This window comes from Antennarius striatus, chromosome 21 (assembly GCF_040054535.1).
Source record: "Antennarius striatus isolate MH-2024 chromosome 21, ASM4005453v1, whole genome shotgun sequence".
Lineage (NCBI taxonomy): Eukaryota > Metazoa > Chordata > Actinopteri > Lophiiformes > Antennariidae > Antennarius > Antennarius striatus.
In genome coordinates, this window is record NC_090796.1 from 15,312,437 (window position 1) to 15,340,209 (window position 27,773).

The following is a 27,773-nucleotide window of genomic DNA, read 5'->3' on the forward strand; positions in this document are numbered from 1 at the left end:
AGTTGAATGTTCCCGTCTGACCTTCATTCATTCATTCATTCATGCAGCTCAGAATGAATCCACAAATGCAACAAAAAACAGCTGAATTAACGATTCATCTCTTTCAAATGTGTTTTACTTTGTTCTCCATACCATTTAAAAATTCAATAAATATTAACATTTAAAGCTTTCATTCACATACGTATATACAAGAACTATACAATACAAATAATGATGTTAGGGAGGAACGGCTTGACAGTTGGACCGACCAGTCTGTCGACTGGATCCCGCTTTACTTTCTACTCCTGCTGGGGGTTTTTTTTGTACCTTGAAAAATTTACACTATATACATTATTATGTGAAAAATATATCAGTTATAAAACAAAAAATAACGTACTTGGGATTTTATTTTTTTTACATCTCTTCGTCTTTAAAGCGTGGGTGACCAACTTCCGTGAAGGCGGCGTGCTACAGTCAGTCATGATGTTTCACTGGTGAGGATTTTCACCAATGGGGAGGTTGGGGGTGGGGGATTAAATGACACAAAAAGAGCACCAGGGACAGAGAAGCCACAAAGCTTCCTGCAAGGAGTGACGACTGTGGAGTCAGGGGTGTCACCGGGGTAATATCTACATGAATGAGCGCTGGAGGTGTCCTTAGCTTCCCTGCTCTGAATCAGATGGTATTGAAACAAACTCTTTTCTTGTAAACAAGAGCCAGGATGATTAGCTCAGCTTGGCATAAAGACCGAAAATGATGCTGCCCTGGTTTTGTCAAATGTGAAAAAATACCAATATAGAAACCTATGAAGAATAACAAATGACAAAAAAAAACAACTTTAAATTGGAGCTTTATGTTTGAATCTTTAAATTCAGATTGTAAATGCATGGCCCAAGTGATCAAATATTTTTTTAAAAATACACATTTTTATGTTTTGTTTTGTTTGTCTTCTTCAAGAATATATTAAGAGTTCTTATTAAACTATTTCTAATAATTATATCCAATTACCTAGGAATCAATAATGAGCTTTGGTGGCACAGAGATAGTTTAAAAATGAATGTTGATTGGGCACCAAAGCATGGGTGGAGCCTCTTTAATACTACTGCTACTACCAATAATAATAGTAGTAATAACAACAATAATAATAATAATAATAATAATAATAATAATAATACTTAGTTTCTCGTTTATTAAAAAAGGATCTGATGTTCATGAATTCATAATTAGATTTTTTAAAAATAATCAATTTCTTGAAATGTTTTGATGAAAAGATTTTTACTGTAAAATTTTCTGATTTAAACTTACATTTAAAAAAAAATTGATTAGGTAAAAAAAAAATCAATTGAAAACAACTTAAGTTAAAAAGTGGAAGCAGCTGGGTCTTGGGGATTATTTTCAGGTATATAGCTGACAAAATCATGTAAGCAAAAAGGAGAGCCACATAGAAATTGTTACAGGATGAAAATTTACAACCAAAAAAACCTTTTTGATATCTTTTGGAAAACAAAATACAAATTGCTATAATCAGTGAGCTTTAGCAGCACTGAAGAGCTTCAGACAGGACCAGGTTAGCAGCTTTCCCCCACTTGGTTTACTGATGATAAGCTAATTTGCTCTAGATTCATAATTAATGCACACAAAGAGCTTAAAGTTGTCAACAAGAGGGATGCTTGCATTCAAGGAAGAGAATTGATTAGAATATTAGATATTCCAGCGACACCCAAGCCTCCACAGCTGACATGTGCACCTACAACAACCTTTGACCTCTCTTCACATGTTCACAAGTTCAATAGTAGTTCTAATGCACTTGAAAAGGCGGGCTTACACAAATGTACACAGATAAAAACAATGAATGCAGCGATGCAGTCGTCACATTTATAGCATCCTGTCGTCGTTTTCGTTTACAGCACCTGACAACTTCGTTTTGTCTTCCGTTTGTTGTTGGCGTTGAGGACAGAGCGACGCTGCCCAACGGATCACGCTGGAGTTTCATGAGGTAACCGTCTCTGCTCCGGCTTTTAGTTCACTGGCATGTAAAAACAAATCTGTAAAAAAAAAAAAAAAAAAAAGTAAGTATCTGCAACACGACAGCGAGTCCATCAGCAGCGGCGGCGCCGGCTGATCTGACGCCTCATTTTGGAGCTGACGTGGTCCTGTGACTCCAGTCCCTCTCGGATCCTAAATCGTCCCTTCTTGACCTGGCAGTGATCGGGCCTAAAGTGCTGTTTGGACCGTGCTCTTTAGCGGCACCGCCGCCGGAGTCTGCCGTGGGCCGTGGCGGCCCTGGAGGTAGAAGAGTCCCCGCCTCCGGGTCTCGCATCCCAGCCGTGGGAACGGAGTCGCCGGTGGGACTCCGGGGCAGAGCAGCTCCTGTGGGTTGCGAGACTTCGGCAGCAGCGGCTGTGGTCGGCACCGGGGTGGTGGAGCGAAGCCGTCTGCTGAAGGCTTTAGTGGTTTGTGGTGGACTCCGGGTCGTGGCGGAGAGAGGAGCCGTAGGCGTTGACGGGCGAGACGTAACGGTGGTTTGGTCCTCAACGGAGACCGCCGGGGTGTTCTGGACGTCAGCCAGATGTGGGTGGAGGTTCTCTCTCTTGTTACAAGACTCACAGCAAAGCTTATTATAACCAGGGATGGAACAGTAACGGGCGAGCACCTCCATCTGGCAGAAGATGGATTTATCTCCCAGACAAGGTTCATCTGGGGACACCAGACAGGACATTGTTTAAAACAACCTTCAGTTCAAACCACAGAGTTGATTGCTGCAGGACATCGACTCACTTGAAGAGATTTTGTGGATGGGGCTGTCAGATGCACTTTGGTGGTCGGCAGCGCTGGCTGTTGGGGAGGTTTCCATTGTTTCGTTGGCCAGAGGAGATGCTGACTGTCCTGGAGGGGAGGACAAAAAACACCCTGAGGTTAATTGACACCAAAAGAAGTGCTTGACAACCTCTTGTACCCATTTTTCCTCTGGAGTTTGACTACTTGACATTTCATACATCTCAGAACTGCTTCTTTGTAGACCTGTAAGACTTTTTAAACCACCTTTCAAACTGTTGATTCTCACAAATTTGACAGGTACTTACATTCTCAGTTCAGAATAACATCCAGGCCATTATGCATTGGCTTTGATGCTATCTTTGAAGCAGATGAATAGAGAACGACTAATGGAGATCTGCACCATTATGGAGGAACTGAAGAAAACAACATTTCTCCTTTGGGAATCAGGGTAGTTATAGGTAGAAAAGTGCTGATAATTTCCATGATTGGGAATAATTAGGACCTGCTACCTCAGCAGGATATTCCTGTGTCATGAAAAGTAATTCCTGTACATAATGGAGGTAGAACACATATATAGGAGAACATTTTCCAACATTAACTTGAACTCACCCGCACATTGACTCAGTTTGCAAATGAGGACGGTCTCCGGTCTCTCGTCCTGGCACTCTCCGGGCGTGTTGTCGCTCGCTTTGCACACAACCTGCCTCTGCTGAATACCTTCGCCGCAGGTCACCGAACACTGCCGCAGACGCACAGTCGGTTGTTAGCAAGACTGTGCGAAAATCGCAGGACGAGATTGCATTAAATTTGGTGGTAGGACGGTCTCACCTGAGACCACGCCCCTGTCCTCCATTGTGGGGGGCACACGGTGTGGTTGCAGGTCCTCCTGGACTCTGGACGTTCCTCGGTGCAGTGCTTGCTGTGGACCGGCCGGTTGGTGCCGTTGTGGAGCGCCTGCATGCACTGCACTGCCCTGGTCTGGTAGCCCACCTTCCCGCAGGTCTTGCTACACGGACTCCACCCCTCCATCACCCACCTGTCAGCACAGCAGCCTCTTTGAAAAGGTTGTCAATGTCACAAGGCAATTAAATTCTTCTAGTCTGCTTGTTAAGAAAAGGTCTTATATCCTCCCTAAAATGTCAGGAATGAAGGCCAAGCGGGGTTTCTTACGCCGGCTGGCTGCACTCCTGGACGTTGCAGCGTTTGCGGATGGGTTTGGGCTTTTTGCTGGTTTCGCAAAAGTTCCGATGAACAAAACGGCCGTCGCTCTTCCTCCTGCATCCGTACTTTGTATACTGTATGCCTGGAGGACGGCGAAAAGATCACATGATCAATACTCAAGCTACAACTAATTCTATTTAATCTTCTCATTTTCATTGATTTGCTATTTTACAATCGGTTCCTAGAAGCACAAGAGATTCTGATTTGCATTGATAACAATGTCTGATTGGAAACTTTTTGATTGGATTATTAGAATTTTAGGTGGATATGTCACGAGAAAAAACAAGTTGATCAAAGGCATGGACCACTGATCTGGATCTAATCATCCTTATTGATTCTGGTATTAAAGGCTGGCAGCCTAAAGAGAAAGATTAGAATTCTAATCAATTGATTATTGGCCCAATAATGAGGCCCCTGACCTCCTCCGCAGTGCTTGGAGCACTGGGACCAGCTCTTCAGGGCCCACTCGTAGGTGTCCAGTTCAGCCAGGAGGACGTTGTTGTTGGTGATGAGCGGCAGCAGGTCCTCATGGATGATGTATTTGTACGTCAGGCTGATCTTTACGTCTTCCTCTTGGGGGATTACCTGCAGGAAGGCGACGGCTTTTAATACGCAAAATTGAACATTTACACGTCATGATCACTGAAACCCGCTCACCAGAACCACGATGCCTTCGTGCAGAGGACCAGCGGTTTTGAGGCTCTCCTTGTTGCTCTCCATGGAATACTCCCACTGCAAGCCGTTTTCAATGAACGTCTTTGATTCGGCGTCTTCGCTTTTTGCATTCAGGATGAAGTTTCCGGTCACCTGGTTCTTCACAGCTGACGGTAATGAAAGAAAGGGAATGAACAAAATGTGCAATTCATTGAAGAAATTGAATACATTTGAGCAGCAATTTCCCATAAAGGTTTTCTTTATTCTTTCACTTCTTCTTATGAGCTACTTAACGCCAGAGGAAAGGGGGCAGTGGGCATAAAAACCCCCACGGGCAACCGCTAGTGAAAAGACACCAGCTGTTCACTGTTAACTGTTAAGTAAAGGTTAAACAGATGTAATAAAAAGACACAACAACAACAACAACAACAGCAGCAGCGCCTGTGATGGAAGAGAATGAACACATCATCTGCTCTTTCTTGTGTAACTGATGGTTCTTGATAGCAAGGCTTTCCCAACGAGCAGCCGAGACAGCGGCGCAGGAAAAGTGACTCCAAACTGTGACTTTTTTTATTAATGTGAAGCAAAAATAAACAAAATTAAAGCATTAAATTTCCCAAATTCATCATGAGTGCTATTGTGCTAACGCAGACATCAGCTAAAAAAAATGAAAATCAGCCTCCTCCCCGAGTAACTATGGAGATGATGGCTGTCATAGGATCCCATTGGAGCATCGAACCTTCACGAAAGGGGACCCGGGAGATTTGTGCATGAACGAAAGTTACCTGAAATTTCACACCGCAAAACTCATCAATCAGAATTTTCGACGGTAAAGAAGTAATCGACTACATTTTGACTCCATCGTCCCACAAGGAGGAAAAACCCAGCAGCTGTCGTCCCACAGAAACAGGAATTATTATGAGAAACCGTTGAAAACAGCTGTTAAAGGGAAAGGAGTCCAACTCACCGATGACGTGGGGGGACGTCTCGTTCTCCTCGATGACGATGTGACGCGCTCCGGTCGGGATGTCGAACATTTTCAGCATTCCTAACAAATGAAAGAGAAAACATTTGTCCTGATTTGTGGCGACAGGCGGTGCAGGGACTCCGGATCCGGATTACCGTTACCGTTCTTTTTGGGCGTCTTGGTCAGCGTCAGCTTAACGGTACGACAGTGGGAGTTGTCCCCTTCACACACTCCGCATTTGTCCTCCTGCTTGTAGGAGCCGATCTCCTTGTCGCAGCCGGCGTGCTGCAGGAGGAAGCGCAGAGACGATCAGTGGAATCAGGGCATCGCTGCTTCTGACTCACACTCAAATTACTCCACTGGGGAAATGATGACATGAGAAAATTCTGCAGGCATTTGGATCAGAGCACGATGATGAAACGCGCTGGAAACACACCCAGACATAAGAGACGTGGAGCCAAAACACTGAGCAGCTGGTCCGCCACAAAGTGAGCCGCAACTCCGCTTCCAAGGTGAAGGATGAGATTTTTCTTTCCTACACTATGATTTAGAGTTAAGTCATCAAAAAGTCCTCCTGAGGTTGTGATTGTCATCACCCAAACACACCTCAAAGTCGACCTTGGCTTCCTTTTGACCCCAGTGACGCTTTGGCGCCCCCTGTAGGAAAATATCAGCAGCGTTTTTCTCTAGCTTCTCCGCACCCCTGTTTGTGTTTTGGTTCGTCCGTTCCGGCGCCGAAACGGTCCCGCCTCATTCAAGGATATCTGGCAAAAACCGACGATCCACGATCCAAAAAAAGTTTGGCGAAACCAACGCTTATCTGTGTCCATCAAATACTCCACTTGTGCAAACGTGTTTTCATAATCACAACTGCAAAATTATAGGAGCTTTATCATGCAGAAAAAAAAAAGAATTGTGTTATTTCTACTATAAAATGCTTTTAGTATGTAAAAATTAATTTTTTTAAATTTTAAAATTTTTTAAAAATAGATAGATAGATAAATAAATAAATAAATAAATCAAATGCAATCCTCCACAAATGGGATCTGTAACCGCTTCACTTCGGATTGGGACATACCACGCACTCTCCTCTGGCGCAGACGCTGTAGGGGTCGGTGTAGCTGCACCGCGTCCCATCATGCATCACCTGGTTCATGAACACCACCTCGCCTGTTTCCTTGGACTTGCAGCTCAGCTCACATTTACGGGCTTCTGCAATGACAGAAAGCAGAAACGTGTCTCCGGTTCATCCGGTTCATCAAACCTTGAAGTCGACCTCCGTCCTTCACGGGCTTACCGTCGGGGTGCTCGTACGGCAGCCAGGTGTGCTTGATGTTTTTGTGGTATTTGTTGCTCCTCTGGACGCACTGCTGAGCGCGGAAGTCCTCGTAAGGCCCGGCGCACTCCTCCGTGTTGCACATCTGGTAGTCAAACGCAGATCCGGGGCAATCACGACCGCCGTAGGCCGGCCTGAGCGACGGCAAAAAAACAAAATGAAAAATCAGGACAGGGTTGAGTCGACATGAAGTTTTCATTTTTGGGTGGAATGCTCCTTTAAAAGTGATTAATTATTTTGCCGGATCATGATTTAGTTCCCCGGCCCTCACAGGCTACCGTAGATGAGAGTCCGGTTACCTAGGAAACTAAACTAGAATGATGCTACACATTATTATGGGTTGCGTTTGCTAAATTCATTCATTCATTTTCTACTGCTTTTTCCACTTCGTGGGTCACGGGGGTTGCTGGAGCCTATCCCAGCGCACTTACAAGCAGGAGGCAGGGAACACTCCCAATGTGCTGCCAGCCATTAAATAAAAATGTAGAAAAAAAAAAGTTCTATGTGGCAACGGTGAAAAGGAAAATCCAGATCTAGATTCTGATCTAACCCTGGTCCAAACCCGACCCAGCCACAAAGATTTATGGGAATGACTTCAGTCATGTTCAGTGGAATAAAGTCGTATCCAGTGGAGTAATAAAGAACTAATAAAGAAACCCTGGATCCGCTGCTCTATCTGGACCGGGTCCTCTCCAGAACCACAGAATCCTCCCCCCCAAGCTCCTGTTTGAAATGCATTCAGTCGTCAGAAATAATCGTAACACTCGGATCACTCACGGGGGGTTGCTGCACTGCCTGCTGCGAGAGCGTACCCCGCCCCCACACGTTCTGGAGCAGGAGCTGAACTTGGACCAGGAGCTCCAGCTCCCGTCGTGGCCCTGGGGCTCCTGGCTGGTCCTCCAGATGCAGTGACCCTTAAAGCACCACTGGCGTCACGACAAAGGAAAGGTCACAAAGTAATGAGTGACATTTGAAGCCTCCTCTTTCTAACTCATCTCTGATCCTCATACAAGAAGAAGAACAAAGAGGCAGTCCCACCTTTCCTGGGCCGCACTCGGTTCCGTCCACCGGAGGACCTTTCTTGGTTTTACAGAAGTACTGGTTGTCCGGGTGGCTGCACCACAGCTGCTTGCAAGGGTCGTAGGTTCGAAACTAAAGGAGGGAAGGATGGTTACGGTCGCTATGAACATTTTGAAAAAACTGCATCCAAAATAGAAATTAAAGGATCAAACTAAACTTTAAAATCAGAAATTATCAAGAAAATGACCTGGAAATTACAAATAAATCTCTTTACATTTGAACCCTAATGAACTTTTTCTTTTATTTAGTTGTGATCGCACCTATTTTCTTCTTTTAGTCTCTAGCCACGAACATCCAGCCGTCACTCGGGGACATCTATTATCTTTTTTTTGATGTAAAATGCAAATTCTGATATGTATCAGAAACATAAATAACACTCTTAATGCTTTAACCCCATGTAACTGACCTCCAAGTGGGCTGTTATCGGGGATTTTCAAGTGTGAGTGTACTTACAGCGGTGCACATTTTATAGCCGACGCCAAAATCAAAGCGACACTGCTCGTCCATTGAATAATTAATCCCGGGGAGCTCGGGGAGCTTGGGCCACTTGTGTTCAAAAGGATCATCCAGCAGGCAGTCGTACGAGCTGAACAAAGCGTGGAGGTAATGAGAAAAAACCTCGAGCGCCTCAGACAATGGAGCTGCCGGACAGGTGGACAAACACCTACTGGATGTAACGGTTGAGCTCCTGCTTGCTGCATCGTGACCAGTGGTATCGATGGAAGGCCGCCTGCACCAGCGGCGCCATGATGCTGCCCATGCTGGTCTCGTCGGCGCAGCGGTTGCCCTGGCCGTCGTGCTCCATGCCGAGTCTGATGGAGGAAAGCAAGAAAGTATCTGGGATGATTAAATTCTAGTTTGAGTTTCAGGCTTGTGTTTGACTGCTTTCACACTTTCCTCACGACAGTTCATCTCACACAGAGTAACACGTCTGATTAGAACACGAGGGGGTTCTGGTCAAACTGCTGGTGTTCACCATCTAATATGCGTGTAATACCATGTTAGACGTGGAGGTGATGCCACCACAGGAACCCGAGAACAATGCGAGCCATTGAGGTGAATTATAGGGTTAAGTATAGAAGCAGTGAAGGTGCAGCAAGGATGATGGTTACCATCATCACCAGACGGATCTGGGATATTCTACTTCACATGTGTCAAACTCAAAGGCCCAGGGGCCAAATGTGGCCCTCCACATCATTCTATGTGGCCCGCCATAGCATAAAAAAATCAGCGTCTAAAAATAAATAGGTCAAAAGTGTGCTTTGACCATAAACTACATTTTCCACAATGCAGTAATTCAGCCCATTTTAACTTTGACAAAAACATTTTGAACAAAGTTAATATCCTAACTTGTGTTTGGTATTTTGTTTTGTTTTTTTAATTCTTTTATTTATTGATGGAGTTCTGTGGGTTTAATAACCTGACAAATTAAAAGGATTTATGTTATAACAAAGAAACAAACAAATAGTTTTTTGTAATGTAATTATAAACTGTAATGTTTACAACTTGAAAAGAGTTATTTACCATTAAGGACTAGTTATATTTATTTTATATTAAATTGAGTTACATTTAGTTACATTTATTAGTTACATCTGGCCCTTTGAGGACAGCCGTGATGCTGATGTGGCCCTCGATGAAAATGAGTTTGACGCCCCTGATCTACACTGCTAAGTTCTGGGTCCGGCTGCATTCTAGATTTAAAGGAACTTCTTCAGATCCAGAATGTGGAACACGGATGAAGGGACAGGCTGTCGGGGGGGGCTGGGACATCACGCCATCGGCGTGTTCGGACGCCGTTGTTCTGCCGATTTTATTGTTAGCAGCTGCAGAAAAACGCTCCAGGTCGTCGATTCAGTTCCAACAAGAAGTCCGCTCTTTCTCTTTTGTGGCTGAACAACGTGGTTCCAGCATTCATGAGGACACAACATGTTTACCCACTTTGATTCTGCCCTAGAAATAGGAAGCGGAAAAACAATTTTCTTTATGTAAATATTAATTTCGCGAGGCTATATTCACAGTTTTTGACAACATATTTTGACTTTCAGAGTATCGTTTGAACTTTTCTGTTCGTGCGTGACATGTGTTGTTAAATTAATGCATTTATTCTACCAGATGTTCTTTTCACATCCTCCCACAGAAACACGCTGAGGCCACCCGTCATCGCTGAAGCCGTTAATTACAGTTTACCTCCGCCGAACCTGACGAAGGACGCCGGCGCGCTCATCCTCATACTCACACGTGGCCCGTCTCATGGGCGACCACGAAGGCGGAGGAGAAGCCGTCCTCGTGGTTCAGAGTGCAGCTCCTCAGTGGGTGGCACATCCCTGTCACCGGAGCGTAACCTAGGCAACAGAGAAGACCACACAGCCCTAATGATCAAGCACCAAGAGGAAGGGCAGGACACTTTCATCGCTATGTGTTGTTTTTGATGGGAAGCGGGAGGAAGAAGGTCAAAAAAGAGATTGAGGTGTGATTACGATGCTTCTTTATTTGTGACCCCTGGTGACCTGGAGGATGAAGAGAAGACTTCATCTTCATCTTCGTGTAGGAGTGGGTGGATATGTGGTTTATTACTATTATTACGTCTGTTATTATCTGCATTTAATCCTGCCTCATCATCACTTACCTTTCATCACGTGTTGTAGTATATAATCAAATTATTACACATTTATTATAGCTATATTTTCTATTCTATTCACACATTCCACAACTTTTGTCAACCTCATTTGATGAATTGAATTTGATTTTTTTTTAAAAAGACCTGAACTCCTCTTTTGGGTCAAAATACTTCCTTAAATGCCGCTGGAGGTCAAACGATGGTTTAATTTGACAGAAAACAGAAATCTTATGTTTTAAGCAAGTAAAACATGGAATAACTCATGTTATAATTAAATCAATAACTATTTTATCTTCTGTTTCATACACTTCCTGTACAAAGATAAATTTGCATTCGACAGCATTTAAATTTGTGCCGGTTTAAGGATCCCTCATGCTGGAGCTGATATGAACATTCCTCTTTTAAAACTCTGCACCAAAAAAGGGAATAGCAAGCCAAGTAAGCAGACATCCGCCCGCCGTCGCCACGTTTCATCAAACTTTAAAGCAAAAAAAAAAAAAAAAAAAAGCACAAACATGAAACAACTCGATCAAGAGGTGTGCAGCGACTCAGCTCAGCGCTGGTTCCGACCGTTACTTTTTTTGGGGCTCAATTGTCATGCTCTGTGAGCGTCAGAAGACATTTTTGGCATGCAGGTAAAAAGCAGAAAAATGCAGCAAAGAGAAAGACAGACAGACAGACAGACAGACGGCCGGCCGGCCGGTGATGAAGACTGCTGGGGAAGCGTGTGTGTCTCTGCAGGAGATGAAGATGACTCTGATCCAGATGAGCGATGCTTCTCAGCTCTGCCGTGTAAAATGGTGAAAGCAGCCGTGAAAGCGCGACCCCCTTCATCTGAGAGGCAGATGGAAGGGGCGATGGGTGGGGGGGGGCAGAGAGAACGCAGGTAGCATTCCCACCAAGAAGGAGCTTTTGCACATTGAAGCGAAAAAGACGCAGCAGCGGCAGCGGCGGCAGCTTCAGAATCAGCTTCCTGTTAATAAACTCACAGCTAACACAGGAAATTTAAAAGCTCACTGCTTTGTTCTATTTATCTGGATCTGGATCTGGCAGCTGAACGCTGACAAGAAGGTGTGATGTCCGCCTGTGACCCCGACACGCAGCGGCCGGGGCCGGTCCCATCACAGCGCGGGGGCGCCACGGAAACCACGGCGTGTTATGAACACAACAAAAACGGGAGCCATGGCAACATCCGTAGGTGCGACGAGCGAAGCAGGTAGCCCCCCTAAATCATGACAGTTGTGCTTTAAAAGTTAAAAATAAACATGGCCCGACGCAAGACGGTGAACTTTAGCACGGAGGATGTTTGTTCGCGCTCTTTCTCCCCGAAGGCGCTCGCTTCGAATTTAGTTCTGAAGGGCTGGAAAGAAGAAATACAGGGTGAGACACATGCTAAACTGGCATGTATGGTACAAAACCCCTCCTGATGATAGCATACATGTGTTATTAGGAGGAAAAAACTATCAGCTCTCCACTGGTGAGAGGAGAAAAGGAATAAAAAACTAGTTAGTTCACTAAAATATCCTTTCTGGTTTCTCTCTACATGCCAAAAAAACCTTCAAAAATCACATGTTTTCATCCAGGGTGGCGTCAGAAAGGTGTCACCGTTTTCCTCCACCTTACCTGCGACACTTGAAGCCAAACCCCCTTTTTTTGTGTGAACGGAAGCAGAAATCAGCGGTCAGTCTGCACAGGCCTCGATCGAGAGAAATACAGTACCTTGCATACCTGCGGGACCAAAGTCTTGCCTTGTGAGGAAGATGGCGTGGTCGTGATACTCGGCGTGGTCGGGGTCGCGGCGCTGCTGCGTGTTGGCCCATCGACACACCTGTTCCAGACTGCGAGACGGGTTGCCTCGCTCGATCAGGCTGATGGACTGAGGGGGTTTCGGACACAGGAATAACACAGATATTAACGGGAAAAAATTTTGAAAAAAAATCGATTGAATATTTAACAGATAAAAGCTGAACTTCCTGTTTGATATTTGCTGCTCAGAAATACGTTCATGTCTTCATATCTTTCATTGTCAGAATCAGTTAAAAAAAATAACTTATTATATAATAATAAATATGAATCCAGTTTGTATCAACTTTATTAGCAGCGTCCTCGTAACGTCATGCCAACGTTTGTTTCTTGTTGCTTCTACCATCTGTCACCACGGGAACATGATAAACAAGCTGTAACTCACCTGTCGGTACCCGACCATTATCATTCGCACGAGGACGATGTTGATGTTCGCTCCCAGGGATTCGTCGTGGTAGATTTCATCCACCTGGAAGGAGACAAACATCAGCGTTAAAAGATGAAGATACCAGTGGGGTGTTCATCCCAAAGAGGCCGGGGGGGCGGGGGGGAGGAGCGCCGTCCATTAGGAGGAACATTACCAAAGAAGAAAAACAAGTCAGCTGGGGAAACCTCAATTATTTATTATTATTATTATATATTATTATATAGAATTATTTATTAATTCTGAAAAGGTCCCAGAGGAACCTTCTCCAGAGGCCCTGAGGTCACAGGTAGGCCTGAAAAGAGACAGATAAAGAGAGGAAGATGGAGACTTTGCTCTGCTAAAAGCATCTCCAGACGTGACAGGATGTGACACCGGCTCCGTTGCTGCACCTCATCGGGTTCTAGTTGTTGTCATCCGGCGGTGGGATGCTAGCACCTTTAGCATCAAGCCTGCAGAGAAGCTAACTCAATAAATCAATACTATTTCTCATGGCTGCATGCGCGGCTCCAGGCGTGGATGGAGAAAGTTTTCATTTTCATATTGACAAAGAAACGCGTCCTTGCTTGCATGAGAACACAAACTTGTCACCAGTATCGGGGATTTTTTTTCATAAGAAGCCTGGAGTCATTGAAGAAATGTGTTATCAAGATGTTGGCAACCCTCCAATCACAGCAGCGCTGTTATGCAATCAAAAAGAACAAAAAAACAAAAAAAAGTCGACTTCTATGTGGTTTAATCTGCATCAAACGATCGCTCGGGGCGTGGACGCCCTCCTTTATCATTTATGGTTCATTCTGTATTTGCTCTGTTACATTTCTGCAGCAGTCTTCATCAAACTTTGATCGAATCCAGAACGCCGGAGAAGCCCCGCCCCTCTTGCCTCAAAGCCGCCACCCCTTCAGCCAAGATTCTGAACTCCAAATCACTTCGACTATCGTTTTGTTTTTGTTTGTTTTTTTACCCTAACCTTCCTGACTCATACAGATTTCTTTCAAAGGAAAGCCTTTGAATTCAACTCCATTACCAATCCATGGAAACGAAAAGGCGGAAACAAAACGCCAAAGAGGTGAAGGAGCGCGGGGCAGAGATAAGAGGATGAATCATTCACAACAGCTGAAAGGAAGCACAAACAAAAGCGAAATTAAACTATTTAAAAGCGTGATGACTTCTGTAAACACTGACGTTGCATATTTTCTCCTGACGGGTCCCGCTTGAGGGATGGGCGGCGTGCAGTGGGACGATTGCAGCGGGTGGGGTGGGGGTGACCCTGCACCGCATCACACCGATGTGGACAAAACACACAACACGACCATTGTGCTGCAGCGGCTCCGCGCAGACAGGATGTCCAGCCATCAATCCCCTTCCCACCCCCCAACCCTCGATGGGGTGGGGTGGGGGGGGGGTCTCCAGGTGGTACTACGCAGTCCGCAGCCACGGAGAAGGGATTCAGGGGGATTTGGGAGGGCAGCGCTCTTCCAGACACAGCAAGGCTCAGGCTTTAGTACTTTAGACCCTCAGGCCAGGGGCGCTAAAGCATGCTACATGAGCTAGCCTTTGTTAGCATCACTGCTGGTCATGATGGGAAATGATGAAGGGATGCTAATCTTGACCCGATCATCAATCAAATATTTATTGTGACAGAAAAGCCCGTAAAAGAAGTCTCCTGCATTCCTCCACCATTTGCTTTCTGATTGGCTGACCCTCATCATGTGACTCCTTGACCAGGAAATCCTGCCCCTAGAATCTGGATCATTAACCTGTTGGTGGTTCTCTTCTGGATCCAGATCTCCTGATGGAATCTGATCTCAGATCAGCGTGGATCCTTCTGTTTTCTCGGTAAGTTTAAACTCCAAAACTGAGAAATCAAACATTCATCTTGTCACGTTTTTTCCCAGCGTGATGAGGAACTACATTGAGAAATATAAAAACATCTCACATCTTGTGAGCTGAAACGGATCTGGATGGCGGCGGACATGAATTACTCTGACGGCCGAGGTCGCCCTGGCGACAGATGACTCTCTCTGCTCAAAACATTTGCAGGCAGGATGTGAAAATAATATCCTAATTAAATAAACACATCGTTCCACGTAAGCACAGCCTGGGAGCGCGAGCAGACGTCTGGCGCTGGTTTCCATCACCGGCCTGCTCTTTCTAATTGGTCTGGTCCAGCTAATCAGACCACCGTGCAGGATCCAAATGGTAACTGTTACAGAGTGAAACCAGCACCCTGTGAAAATCTGACTGGGAGGATTTGGACCCGCTAAGTAGATTATGGTGGTAGGAGCTGGTGGAACCCGTAATGAAGGAGCTGAAGGTTTCAAACCCCCACTCCTCCTCCTCCTTCTCGATCGGTAATCCATAAACAGCTAGAGAAACTAGAGAAAGGGGGGTGTCTGGGGTAAGAGCTGACATTTCTGACGCTGCATTCTTCAAATATATGTGTTTATTTTTAAAAAGTCAACAAATTCTTGTCAAAAGGTGACAAAAAGGGCCACATCAGCATCACGGCCGTCCTCAAAGGGCCAGATGTAACTAATAAATGTAACTAAATGTTATATCATAAATATTTTTAATTTGTCAGGTTATGAAGCCCTCTGACCTTTCAAGCTCTCACGGGCCACATAAAATGATGTCGCGGGCCACATTTGGCCCCCAGGGCCTTGAGTTTGTCACATGTGCTCTAGAATCTTATGCAATTTTTTTTTTGCTGTACTTTTATTTTTTTTAATAGTTTCTTACTGTATTTTAGAATTATTTTATATACCACAAAATAAATGTTCATTTTATTTCCGCGACAGCGCGATTAGTTCTTTCCATGATCTGATTCTCCGAGGTTAACCCCGCCTCTCAGCCAGTGTCATCAAGATAGGCTCCACCCCCCTTCATCCTCCCATCCCTGGATGTTTTCGGAGATACTTACTATGTTCATGAGCGTCAGGACGTAGTTTTGCACGTGCTCTTTGCCGTGGAAGCGAACCACCGAGTCGTCCACGGCCAGCAGCACCTCAATGTTGTAGTCGTCCTTCTTGGCGTGCCTCCTCTTTCTCTCCGTCTCAGAGAGTTTGCGTCCCACCAGATCCAGAGATGCAGGAAGGTCCGCGATTCCAAAGTCGGATACTGCAAAAAATACGACCAGAATGTGAACTTACGAGAGTTTAAAACCAAACAAATCCTAACCTGCAGAGTCTGGTGCTGCTGCCGGTGTCACATTGCATCTATAGCGGTTGATGTCTGGTGTGAGATTTGGATTTTCGCACCTCCAGGCCCAAGCAGAAAGAAAATCATAGTTGGATGTGAAGGCATGTCAAGAAGCGAATAGATTATTCCGTGCACGATCTCCTTGAGGAAAATAACAAATGTGATTGGACAAGCAAAGAACAACTCAGACATTCGCAGCATTTTCAGAGTTATTACAGCAAGACAGAAACACAAAGCGTCATTTGGAAGAAGAAAATTTCAAATAAACCAAAAGGCGAGCTGATTGTGGGTCACCTGAAGTGAGTCATTTGAAAATCGGATAGGCTATAATAGAAATGAGATAAAAAGGAATTTGTGCAACAAGGAATAAATTGTTCACACCATTTAATAAAGATAAGCGTTCTAAATAACAAGAGGAAGAATGAGGTCATTAAATGGCTGCAGGTAGAACAGATGTGATATTTAAGTTATGCAAATGTGCATCAGCGAAACGTCCGGGTCGTACCCCGACAAAAAAACCCCTTCATTTGGATGCACACTAAAATTTAACAGTTGTTTCCTCATCCGTGGTTGATTCTCCTTCCAAGTTTTGAGGTATTTCATGCAGCAGTTTTTGCACAAACCAGTAGATAAGAGCTCAAAAACTCTCTAAGGTTGCAAAATAATTCTCCAAGATCCAGTTAAAAATCTTTGAAAATTTTTAAATCACCCTTTTTGCAGAAGGAGCAGGAAGTTATTTCTGAGTGGACATTGTCAACAACATTGGAGAGCGATGCAGAAACAGCTGCATCACTTTAGAGAAGAATGCGGCCTGTTAAGAAGAAGCTGTTGGGAAACAACTGAATTAATGAGTGGAGTGAGGTTTTTCCACCAGATGCTGAAGCTATTGTTGCAGCAAAGGAAGGAATAGAAAAGGATTTCATGATGTTTGGTCATTGGACTAGGAAGGTAAGGTCCCCCCTGACCGCCGGACCCCAGCATTCCTCATTTTACCAGCTGTGGAGGCCAATAAACGGTGATAGAAAGTCCGGCTCTGCAGCGCTTCAGCACCGGATCGTAAACCAGGACCCAATCCGTGCTTTTTATTTCATCCGTCACTGGTTTCCATTAAGAACAGCGCCAATTAGCAACGGTCCAAATGTGTTTGTTGTTTTCCTTTTCTTTGATCGTATGGTTCCTGATGTTAGCCTAGCATTAGCCTCCACCTGGAATCCCACGCTCATCCCTTCTTTCAGCTCTGTTTTGGTCGCTAACTGTGTAGCTTATTTTAGCTTCAACCAGAGCTAAATGAATAACAGCTGAAATAAGATGAGATGAGACTCGACCAAAACAATGTGCTGAAAAGCCCTAAAATGTAAAAATGTCTTTGTGGGTAAAAAACTTCTCACAAAATTTCTCATATAACCCTTAAGTAAAGCATCTGAACCAGCTTGATTTTAATTATTGGTGTAAAAATAAAATCACAATAAATATTACTACTGCACTCAGTAAACATTTGCGTCATTTAAAGTCCGTATGAATTGTAATAAATGGGCTCTAACTTGTTGAAATGCAGCTAATTACAGTATAAAACCAGTAACATATAGTCACACACACACACACACACACACACACACACACACACACACACACACAGTTTCCACTGACTTCACACTCGCCTACCTTCGTTGTGGAGGTCCTCCCTCCGCTGGCCCGCCTCCCGTTTGATGGCCGACCTGCGGTAAACCACGTGGACACGCCCCTTCACTTCCACGTCCTGCTGGCCCTTCTCGAGGGGCTCGATGAAAAACTCCCCATTATCAGTCCGGATCAGACCTGCCTGGAAAAAAGAGGGCTTCAAATTAGAGCGGCGCTGAGGGTGGGGGGACGAGGGGAAGGAGGTAGGTTCACAAAACCCGCATCCTTTGAGCCCCTCACCACGATTTATCGCTGCTGCGATTTCACACCAGACGAGATTCAGTCAAAGAAGTTTCATTTTCTTTCTCTTTCCTTATTTTATCCGTTTCTATTTTTGATTTTTATATTTCATGCTTCATTATCCATAAAAAAGCAGAATTATATCATAAAGGAAGAATTTTCTGCACTTAACTTCTCACTTTCACAACAACAGAATCACGCCAAATCTCCCCTTTAGCATCGAGGCTAAAAGCTTTAGCGTACACATACAAGCTGGAGGCATTTGAGAGATTTCAGCTTAAGAAAAGTAAAAATTCGATATTTTAAAATCAACTTGAGATGCTTTGGAGACTTGGACCTCGTTTTGTTTAGTTGGGAGAAGCTGCATCATTCAAAGGTGTCGCTTTGCGAGCTCGAAACGCCCCGTCTCCCATCCGTCATCCGGTGGGAATTCAATTATAGGACGACACGTGCATAACTGGGTCAATTTACCCCTAGCTGCACCATCAGCAGGAAGGAACAACAACGAATCAATCAACGTGTCGCCATGACTACACAACAATCCATTTCGCCTCACGCTGGCCTTTATCGCCTGATGCTGCGGCATCATTTCCACACACACTGATTTCCAGCAGTAAACATCCTGAGTCGGGCCTCTCCGCGGACGATCTGATGTGGATGGAGGTAAATATTTACATGAAGTCCATCCAGCTTCGCTCTCGCACCGCGGCGAATCATGACATCAGCACATGTTATCATCACGGCGAGTAAAAATGTTTTTTTTTTCCCTGTCCCACCTCGAAGGGATATAAATATATATGACTAGGATTTATAGGATATCGCAGTATCCCAACTTTTGTGGTATCATTTGGATGTTTTTGCTGAACCCTTCAAAGAGGATCGGTCTTTTCCACACCTGTGATCAATGGACTCCGTGGATTATCAACTAAAATTTTGAGGAATTTTCTAAGTGGGGATGAATTTTTCAGACAGTTCTGTGAAGTTTGATATCAAATTGTTATTATTTAGCGTTAATGTAAGTGTATTAAAATGTATTCACAATCATTTCATTCTGCTTCTCAGACACAGTCACTCTTCACCAGACGTCCTTCATTTTGCTTTTTCCAAACACGTTGTCATCTCCACTTGATGTTTTTGCGTTCTTTGTTTTTCACATGAGCCTCATTTCTTCAATGAATGGTTTCAAAGCAACTGCGACGTAAATCTATAAATGAACCAAACTATTCTGACCTTCATTTTTAAGCATTTTTGAAAAAAAAAAAAAGAAATTTCTCATATTCCTTTCTGGGGGCAAAAAACAAAACAAAGAGAGAAGCATCCATCCTATTATTACGAGGCACGCTAACAAGGTTCTGGCAACAACACATGTGTTTACATCTGTAAAAAAGAACTCTAAATACAGCACGGAGAAGACAACAGGGTGCCTGAAAAAAAAAAACCCTGGACCGACAACACAAGCGGCGTGGACTGAAGGGCTGACACATGACGGCGAGGGCAAAGAGGAGCCAAAGAATCCAACCAGGAAATGCCAAGTAAGACATGCTGGAGTACTTCCTCCACCGTCTCTTGTTTCAGTGGGTGGAGCCGCAGCAGCATCTGGAAGGTCCCACAGTGGAACCAGATGTAAACACAAGCAGCCGGCGTGTTAGCATCCAGGCGGCGTCGGGGAGGGTGGGAGGGGTTGGAGGTGACATGATGAGATGATTTAAATCTCTGTAATGTCAAGTCAGGCCCACTGGAATTTACATTCAATGTATAAAGATGTGATCGAAATGGAGCGTTATCAGACAATTTATGACTTAAATATTAATCATCGTGTCAAACACAAACACAAGCTTTAGCCTCATTTAAGGCTGAATTAATATCAAATAAAAAAAATACATAATTATTCATCTTTTTCGAAGGAAAATCTCTTAATATCCTCTCAGATGTGACAAATTGCTGCTTGTCTCCTGTCAGTGTCAAAGTAATTTAAATGTCGACAGGAGCTAAAAAGTTCTGTAATTATAGTTTTCATTTTTATTTTGATGAGCAAAGTCATGATTAAAGCGTGGCACATAGCAGGAGGAGGTTCTTCATCATCATGTCATCTTGGTGCAGATTAAATTAAGTGATTATCTTGTTTCAAGGGGTCACTTTTTTTCCAGAATTGAAAGAAGTTCTTTTAAGGTTTATTTTCTTTTTTTGAGGAATCTTCTCAGTTTAGTTTTCATTTCTTGCATTTTAGGAAACAAAATTTCGGATTTTAAAATGTGATTAAATTGTGACTGAACCTTTTTTTTTTTTAATAAACATTTCTCCACACGTTCAGCGCTCTTACTGTTTTCCTCATTTCTTATATTTCAGCTGCTTTTATTTTGGCGGTGAGTCAACAATGGCGTCAACAACAAACAAGGATTGTTTACCAAAACCGGTCGTCACACAAGCAGAACACAAACAGGTTACATCATCGCCCCCCCCCCCCAACCCAAAGCCACAGCCAGACACGGTGGTAAAGTGAACTTGTCAGTTGTATGAGAGAAGAGAACCGCAGTCCTCGGTGGATGATTTCCCAGCATGCATCAGCCTGTTTCTGCTCTGTAGGCGTCAGGCGGAGACACCTACACCTAAAAAAAAACAACAAAAAAAAAAAAACACGGCTTCACGTCGAGCTCACCGCCGCACTAAATTCCACACATCAGTAAGAACAACTTTGAAGGTCGATATTAACTGTATGTCAGTTCTGAAAGCCTCGCAGGCCAGCGGCGGCTTCGAGCAGCGCTCACGGCGAGGCAACGAGAAACACGCTGTGCACTGATTTGATAACGCCAAGGTTAGGTTTCTAAGTTTTAAAGAACCACATGTGGCTGCTTCAACTGCGTGGGTGCGTTTGGGTACAAACGTGACATAACAGCCAGGATTTGCGTTAAGCTTTGTGGTAACCGTTCGGCCAGATAAGTGACAAAGACGCAGGGGTCGGCCGGCCCGTCCAGTAGTTTTTACCTAATCCTGCCCCCAAACCAAAGCACACGGGTGAAAATAACCTCGTTAAAACGACCGGTTAAACCATAGCCTTGGCAGAAATATTATTTTAAGTGTTTTCCTGTTACTCTACAAGCAGTTTTCAGAAGATTTTTACAACCTTGAGGATTGCAGGTGTCTCAGGTTACTCAGTTAAGACTATTATCAACTCAGTGAAGCGGTGAGGATGATACTCAGAGACTAAACCTATAAAAGTGAGCGGGACGAACGCAGGAAGCTGGAGAGGGAAATTACAACCCTGCATCCAGAGATCACAGGCCGAGTTCTTCTTCTTCTCCACCACCCTCATCCTCCGAGTATTACGAAAATGTTATAACACATCAAACACGGTGGCCTTTTTATCATCATCTACGCCTCGAGGTGCATTAAACGTCTAAAAATAGCCCAACAGGCCACAGACGTTTGAGTCACTCCAGAGGTTTAACCTGTAATTTGTGGTGGATTGATTAGAAACATATAATTTTGGTCCAATTCTCTTTGTTGATCCACAAACAAGCTGAGATGAAGGTATGCGCTATGTTTGTGAGGTCACTCGGTTTACTGAAACTCCGTCAGATGAAAGAATTTCCATCTCAACGCTCACATCACAGCATCTCCGGTCTGAAATGATCTAAGGAGACGGTTCACTGGAGATCACCCCTGATTCCTGTACTTCAGCTTTCACATCTCTTTGTTCGGAGTCACAAAGGGCTGGAGATGATGGCGAGGATCGTAAAGACAAAATTAGACTCGAAGCGACAAAGATCATCTGCATAGAAACAACATCAAACAGGAGAACATGGGCCACATCCAGCCAAACCGCAAACAGGCAGAAGCTTTCAAAGATCTTCACATGAGAGGTAGAAGAAGAAGAAGCAAAGTAGTACTAATTCAAGCAGTAGTAATGTGGGAGTACAATTTGTACTGCTAGTAGAGATATGATATAGAGGTATGATCATGTGTAGGATGAAAGCAGTAGTTTACGTATTAAAAACTTGAACCTGTAACATGTTTATGCAGAAATACCACATCTATGGACAGGACGTGGGTAGTTGTAGTAGTAATAGAAGTACAGGAGGAGGAGTAGATGTAATTGTAATAGAAATACTAGCAACAGTAATAAAGATACTAGTTTTTGTTAGTTATTGTAGCAGTAAAGACTGTATGTAGTACTAGTAATAGTAAAAGTAGTCATAAGAGTAGAGGTATGTCAAGTATTAGTAATAGTAATAGTAGTTGTAATAGTAATAGTAGTAGTAATAGTGATAGTAGTAGTAATAGTACTACTATTAGTAATACAAATAGTAGTAATAGCAATAGTAATAGTTGTTATAGTAATAGTAGTAATAGTAGTAGTAATAGCAATAGTAATACTAGTAGTAGTAGTAATAGTAGTAGCAGTAATATTAGTAGTAGTTTAGTACTACAAATTGTACTGATAGTACTAGTACTAATACTAGCAGCAGTAGCAATAGCAGTAGTAATACAATTAGTAGTACTACTAGTAGTGGTAGTGCTTGTTGTACTAGTAGTGGTAGTAATAGCAGTAATGGTAGCAATGGTAGTAGCAGTACAAACCCAAGTAGCAGTTGTAGTACTAGCACTAGCACTAGTATTAGAAGTAGCAGTAGTACTAGCACTAGTATTATTATTATTAGAAGTAGTAGTAGTAGTAGTAGTACCAGTACTAGTTGTAGTAGTACTAACACTAGTACTAGTATTATTATTATTAGTAGTAGTATCAGTACTAGTAGTAGTAGTATTAGCAGCACTAGTATTAGTAGTAGCAGTAGTAGTACTAATAGTAGTAGTAGTAGTACCAGTACTAGTAGTAGTCATCCATGCTGTAGCCGCTGCAGATTCCCTGACAGGAACCGAGCCACGTGATTGGCTGAGCCGCGGCGCTGACGGAGCTCCTAATTTAGTGACTTCACCTCGGTGCCAGCAGAGAACTGGAACACCGGAGGATACTGGAATACTGGACCGGGACCAGCCCGGCACAGAATCCCTGCAAACATTCATGAATAGAACAATTCATGCGAGCATTTTCCATCTCTGATGGATGGAAACAACCCCACCCCCAAATCTACCCTCACCTCCACCCCCACCCCAAGAAGCCTGCTGACTGTTGCTAGGCGGCCCTCGCTGGCTTTGACTGATGCACACAGAAATAGCGCTCTTCCGACTGCGGTCATCCGGCACTCGTATTTCCATCACATGTAATACAATCAGTGCTAATTCCCGACACATGATCATCACGGCCGTCACTCATCGCACGGCAACAATAGTTCACAGCTGTCACGTCCTGGAGGTCGAGAGGTCGCGTCAAGAGACACATCAGACTGTAAGGAGACTCATCGAAATGAAACCGAAAGCCTTCCATTTCTCTGCAGACGTGAACTTTATCTGTGAAGAGCACACGGCAGACGGCAGGTTAACGTGATCCGTGATGATGTCACGCCTCTGGACTCCAAGTGGTTTTCGTGTCGGGTACTTCCAGGAGCGAACAAACCCACCCGTGCTGCAGTGATAATCATCAGCACCGACCCATTATGGGGCCTTTTGAAGACGAATTCTAGAGTTTGAGAGCCACTTGAGATTAACCCGCATACAGGGACCTCATCACCAGCTCCACCTTTCAGGCTCCTTTCATCAGCGCGCCCTCCTGCGTGTCCTTCCACATCAAGCAGACACTTTAGACTAAATATTTTGCCCGGAGCGGTACGTCTTCGCATGCACAGGTACGTCAATGTTTATGTTGGCCTCGATGCGAGGAAACGCATGGACAACATTCCCAAGAGGCTTTCAAAGACGTGAGACGTATCTCATCATGATGTTATCCTCCGATGGAGCGATTGATTTATTCTGTTGGTTACCAAACAGAAAACTTCCCAAAAGGATGGGATGGAAGTCCAACAACATCCTTTTACAGTCTGAGGTGGATTAGTAGGTATGGCGTCTTCCAGGTTGTGATAAACTTCATGGATGGGTCAGGAAAGACAGATTCTAGTTTTAGAAGCTTCAATAAAGGTTCACCAAAAGTCGGTTTTGATGCATTTTTTAAAAACACGCTACAGAAACATCTCTTTCCTGGCACGATAAACCTCTCACATGAATGTATTCTCACTTTTGTTCGCATACAAAGCGATAAGACGAGAACAGGATTCATGAGACGTGACGAAAGCCAATTCGAGCATTCATTCAGTCTTATATTAGACACCCCTAGATCCTATAAGTCTGTAAAGGTCAAACCACCACCCCATGCCCCGCTCCTCCAGGAAGATCCATGGAAGGCAATTAGCGTTAGTATGAGTTATAGGAAACATCAAAAAGCATGACCTTTAGCGAGGCTTAAGAAAACAGGACAATCATTCGGGATCGGAATGGAATGGGTTACTTCCTGGTTACATCATTCCACCACGATTCGTTGCGTAATCTTGTTGACAAACAAGCAAACCAGCAAACCAAAGGACTGGAAACCAGCATGAGGAATTGACCCAATTAATTCCATGTGGGGACAGTAGATGAATCAACAACCATGTGAAGTTTGACTGGTAAAGTTAGATTACAGACATATATAATGTTTCCAGTGTTTTTTTAAATGAAAAAGTCAGATTTTAAAAGAAAAGATTTTTTAAGAAAAAAATTAGATGCAACTGATGCTGGATGTGAAAGTAAGTCTAATATAAACAGGTTGGGTCTGGAAATAGAAGCAACGAATGGATTGTGTGCTGCCAAATGGAACTAAATGTCACCAAGGGATTAATGCACCACAGAATAATTAGTGTCTCCATGTCGAGGACAGAGATGAGTGACATACTGAGAACATTCTACCTTTGTGAAGTTTTCATATCTGATTGTTCATTAATTTCTGTGTCCTTTCATGGCCTCGGCAGCTCCTGGATGCAAAGATGACCTGATAGAGGAGTCGCCGGTCACAATCTTTCACAGGTTTGATCCTGATGAGCGACAGAGCAGCATTGTTCCGCCCCAAGCTGCCAATTCAAATGTGATTCGTGCTTCAGCGCAGACATCCATTAGCAGCTCGGCGACAGCAGAAGGCTCTCCAGCAATTACTGTTGTCGTAGAAGCCACTCCTGCAGCAGAATCCGTGCGTTTGATGTCCATCCATACCCTAATATGTTCCAAACACTCACATTTTGGCAAAATAAAGTTCTCGTCAGGGTTTTCTATGTTGGATCTGGTTCCAGGTTGGCAAAATACGCCACTTGGATGGCAAAGCTGCAAACAAATTCCTTCATCACTCGCTTTTATTTGCCATGTAGTAAACATTCAACGCAGAAGCTTTGATGCACCAAACGGGACAAACTTCAACCGTCTGATGAACACAGACGAGTGTCTGATGGATGAAGAGACACGCGTTTCCTCAGGATGGTTGGCCGGGACATAAACAAAACCGCAATGATGTCTTCTCTGCCTCCGCCCTCCTCAAAGTTTAGTTTTAACCATAATCATTTGAATACACACCAAGATTTAATGTGCTCTTTCCTGGCTTGTGTCGGATCCTTCCTGCGAGTTTAAGTGAAAACCGTGCAGCAGTTTCTTGTGTAATCCAACAAGAAAACAACTTCGTGCACACACTGAGATACCAACTCATACATGTGTCTCTAGAAACAGCTAAATCTAAAGACAGCAGAGAAACAACCTGTTTCCAGGAAGTAAGGATACCGATGTAATCCAGATTCTAGGGCGGGGACTTAGGTTTGACGTTTGTGATGATGATGCTGCGTTTGAGGAAAAGGTCTTTCTTTACATTTGACACACAAATACACGGACGAACAAAAATATGATTAAAACGCTGCTGTTTGTCCTCCAGGCCAGCAGTGGGCAGTGCAACTTTTCTGTGTTTTGAGTCACAATGGGCAGCTGTGGGTTTTTAAACACCTGATCTCAATTAGTAACAGCAGCAAGTTCCCCGAATGTGACTAAAGAGGTCAAAGTTCAGCAAAGCTCTAGAACTTTACGACTAAAATGTTGTCGTGCATCTCGATCTGAATGTTAACAAACAAAAAACATTCATTTGTTTTAAAGTTAATCTGGTTTCGGGGTTGGTAAAGACATTCTAAAAGCATCTCCTCACCCAGAAACACATCGCCAACTATCCCATCATGCATCTGTGACTTACCAGTCCATCACAGTTGCTGATGGCCACAGAGGCCTCCGGCATGTCGCTCACATCCCCGGTGAAGACACAGTCCCCGTGGATCCGCTCCTTGGCCTTCTCCACAAAGTCCTCCTGCCACTCCACAGAGGCCCCGGGGGCCACCAGCCTCCTGTTGGCCCTCAGGCGGAGGTGCAGCTCCTTCCCAAACACAGTGACGTTGAAAAACAAGTGCTGGGCTGAGGCGGGGGTGACGGAGGGCATCTGGGGGGCACCGCGGGCCACCCTTCTCTTGCTGCTGGAGGCTGAGGGGGCATCAGCACCTTTACTCCCACTTCCAGCGGAGACCACGTGAGAAAGGTACCGGCCCCGGGAGTCTGTGCTGAACGGCACGATAAGACCGTATTCACTTAACTTTCCAGAGAGTTTTTCTGATGGGACAGACAGTATGGGTGGGGGGGTGGGGTGGGGGTGAGAATCAGGTTCACGGACTAAACACAGGAGGCACAGGAGCGTCAATTCATCATTAGAAATAAAGATAACGTGAATAATCCAGGATAATCAAGCTGTCAGGCATTTTTAAAAAACCATCAGTGAGGGGAAAAAGTCCAACTTTAACACATTTCCATGCAAAAAAACCCCAACCTAACACCTAAACATGAACTCACCTTGTGTTTCTGCAGCGCAAAGGCGATCCAAAAATAGTTGCGTGAGTGAAAAGCACATTAAAACATACAGACAATCCATAGCGAGGGCTGTGGTGCGGGAGCTGCCGCTTTTCAGAGCTGACTTTTCCTGCCTGTTTGCAAACTTTTTTTTTAAGTCCTTCCTCCTGAAAAGAAAAAGCAAGAACGCAGGAGTAAAAGTCCTCAGAGTTGAGCTCCAGAGAAGCAGCCGGGCATTTCCGAGCGGTTCCCTCTAGACGCAGAGCTGATCCACAAGCTGTTTCCAATCTTTTGGCCCGCGTTGAAGTGCAGAGACCGAGTCTGAACCATCCATTTAGGGAGGCAAATGGGGGGGATATCTGGGGTGCTGATGACGACAACTACCCGGTGAAAACCAGGACGATTTTGGAGAGGAGAGGTAGCCCAGTTTTTTTTTTTTCTTCTCCTGTGTCCCTTTCCTTCCTCGGATAACTTTTTTTTTTTTTTTTAAAAAGGGACAACAAGGCGAGTTAACGCACGCCTGCGCTGAGAAAAAAGTGGGAAGAGCTCAGATAAAAGTCTGCACAGACTGAGTGTCCCGTTGGTGAAACATCTGCCGTCCAGTCGTGCACCATTACGCACCAATGGTTCTTGCTGTGGGACCGCTCAACTTCTCGCCACGACCAGTGAGCCAACAGTGGGAGCGCCTCCTCCTCCCCCCGGCACCACTTACACACTTTTTTTTCCATCTCTAAGAATTTATATCATTAGAATATGCAAATATAACCACCCCAGAGATAATCTGCGTCCTTAAAATAGTTGGGGGGTTTTTTTTAGAGAGGATGGAAAAATGGAGTTAATCACATGCGTATGTGCGTAAATATAGTATAACGTGTCCAAGTGGCGCAAAATAGAAAGTCCTGAATGTCTGGAGAGGCAGGGATTAGACAGTTAATGTAGATGCACGAAGAAAAAATTATCAAAAAAGCTTTATTTAAACAGAGAAAGGCAACAAAATTTAATCCATTTA

General features: G+C 44.2%; 1 protein-coding gene across 2 annotated transcripts; it reads right to left on the reverse strand.

Moving 5' to 3' along the window:
* Positions 1-97: 97 nt before the first annotated feature.
* Positions 98-27,582, reverse strand: LOC137588325 (A disintegrin and metalloproteinase with thrombospondin motifs 14). 2 transcript variants are annotated; one of them, XM_068305335.1, is made up of 22 exons: positions 26,768-27,582; positions 26,124-26,530; positions 17,723-17,879; positions 15,783-15,979; positions 12,821-12,904; positions 12,361-12,508; positions 10,252-10,357; positions 8,684-8,827; positions 8,469-8,601; positions 7,974-8,087; positions 7,713-7,861; positions 6,897-7,069; positions 6,678-6,811; positions 5,761-5,884; positions 5,600-5,680; positions 4,636-4,799; positions 4,398-4,563; positions 3,928-4,060; positions 3,586-3,793; positions 3,367-3,496; positions 2,758-2,865; positions 98-2,676 (listed from the first exon to the last, which is right to left on the reverse strand). In XM_068305335.1, the coding sequence occupies exons 1-22, from the start codon at positions 26,844-26,846 to the stop codon at positions 2,111-2,113; spliced, it is 3,705 nt and encodes a 1,234-aa protein (XP_068161436.1). In that variant the 5' UTR covers positions 26,847-27,582; the 3' UTR covers positions 98-2,110. The 2 variants fall into 2 exon arrangements, with proteins under 2 accessions (XP_068161436.1, XP_068161435.1); XM_068305334.1 differs by having other exon boundaries at positions 12,352-12,508.
* Between the last annotated feature and the right edge of the window lie 191 nt (positions 27,583-27,773).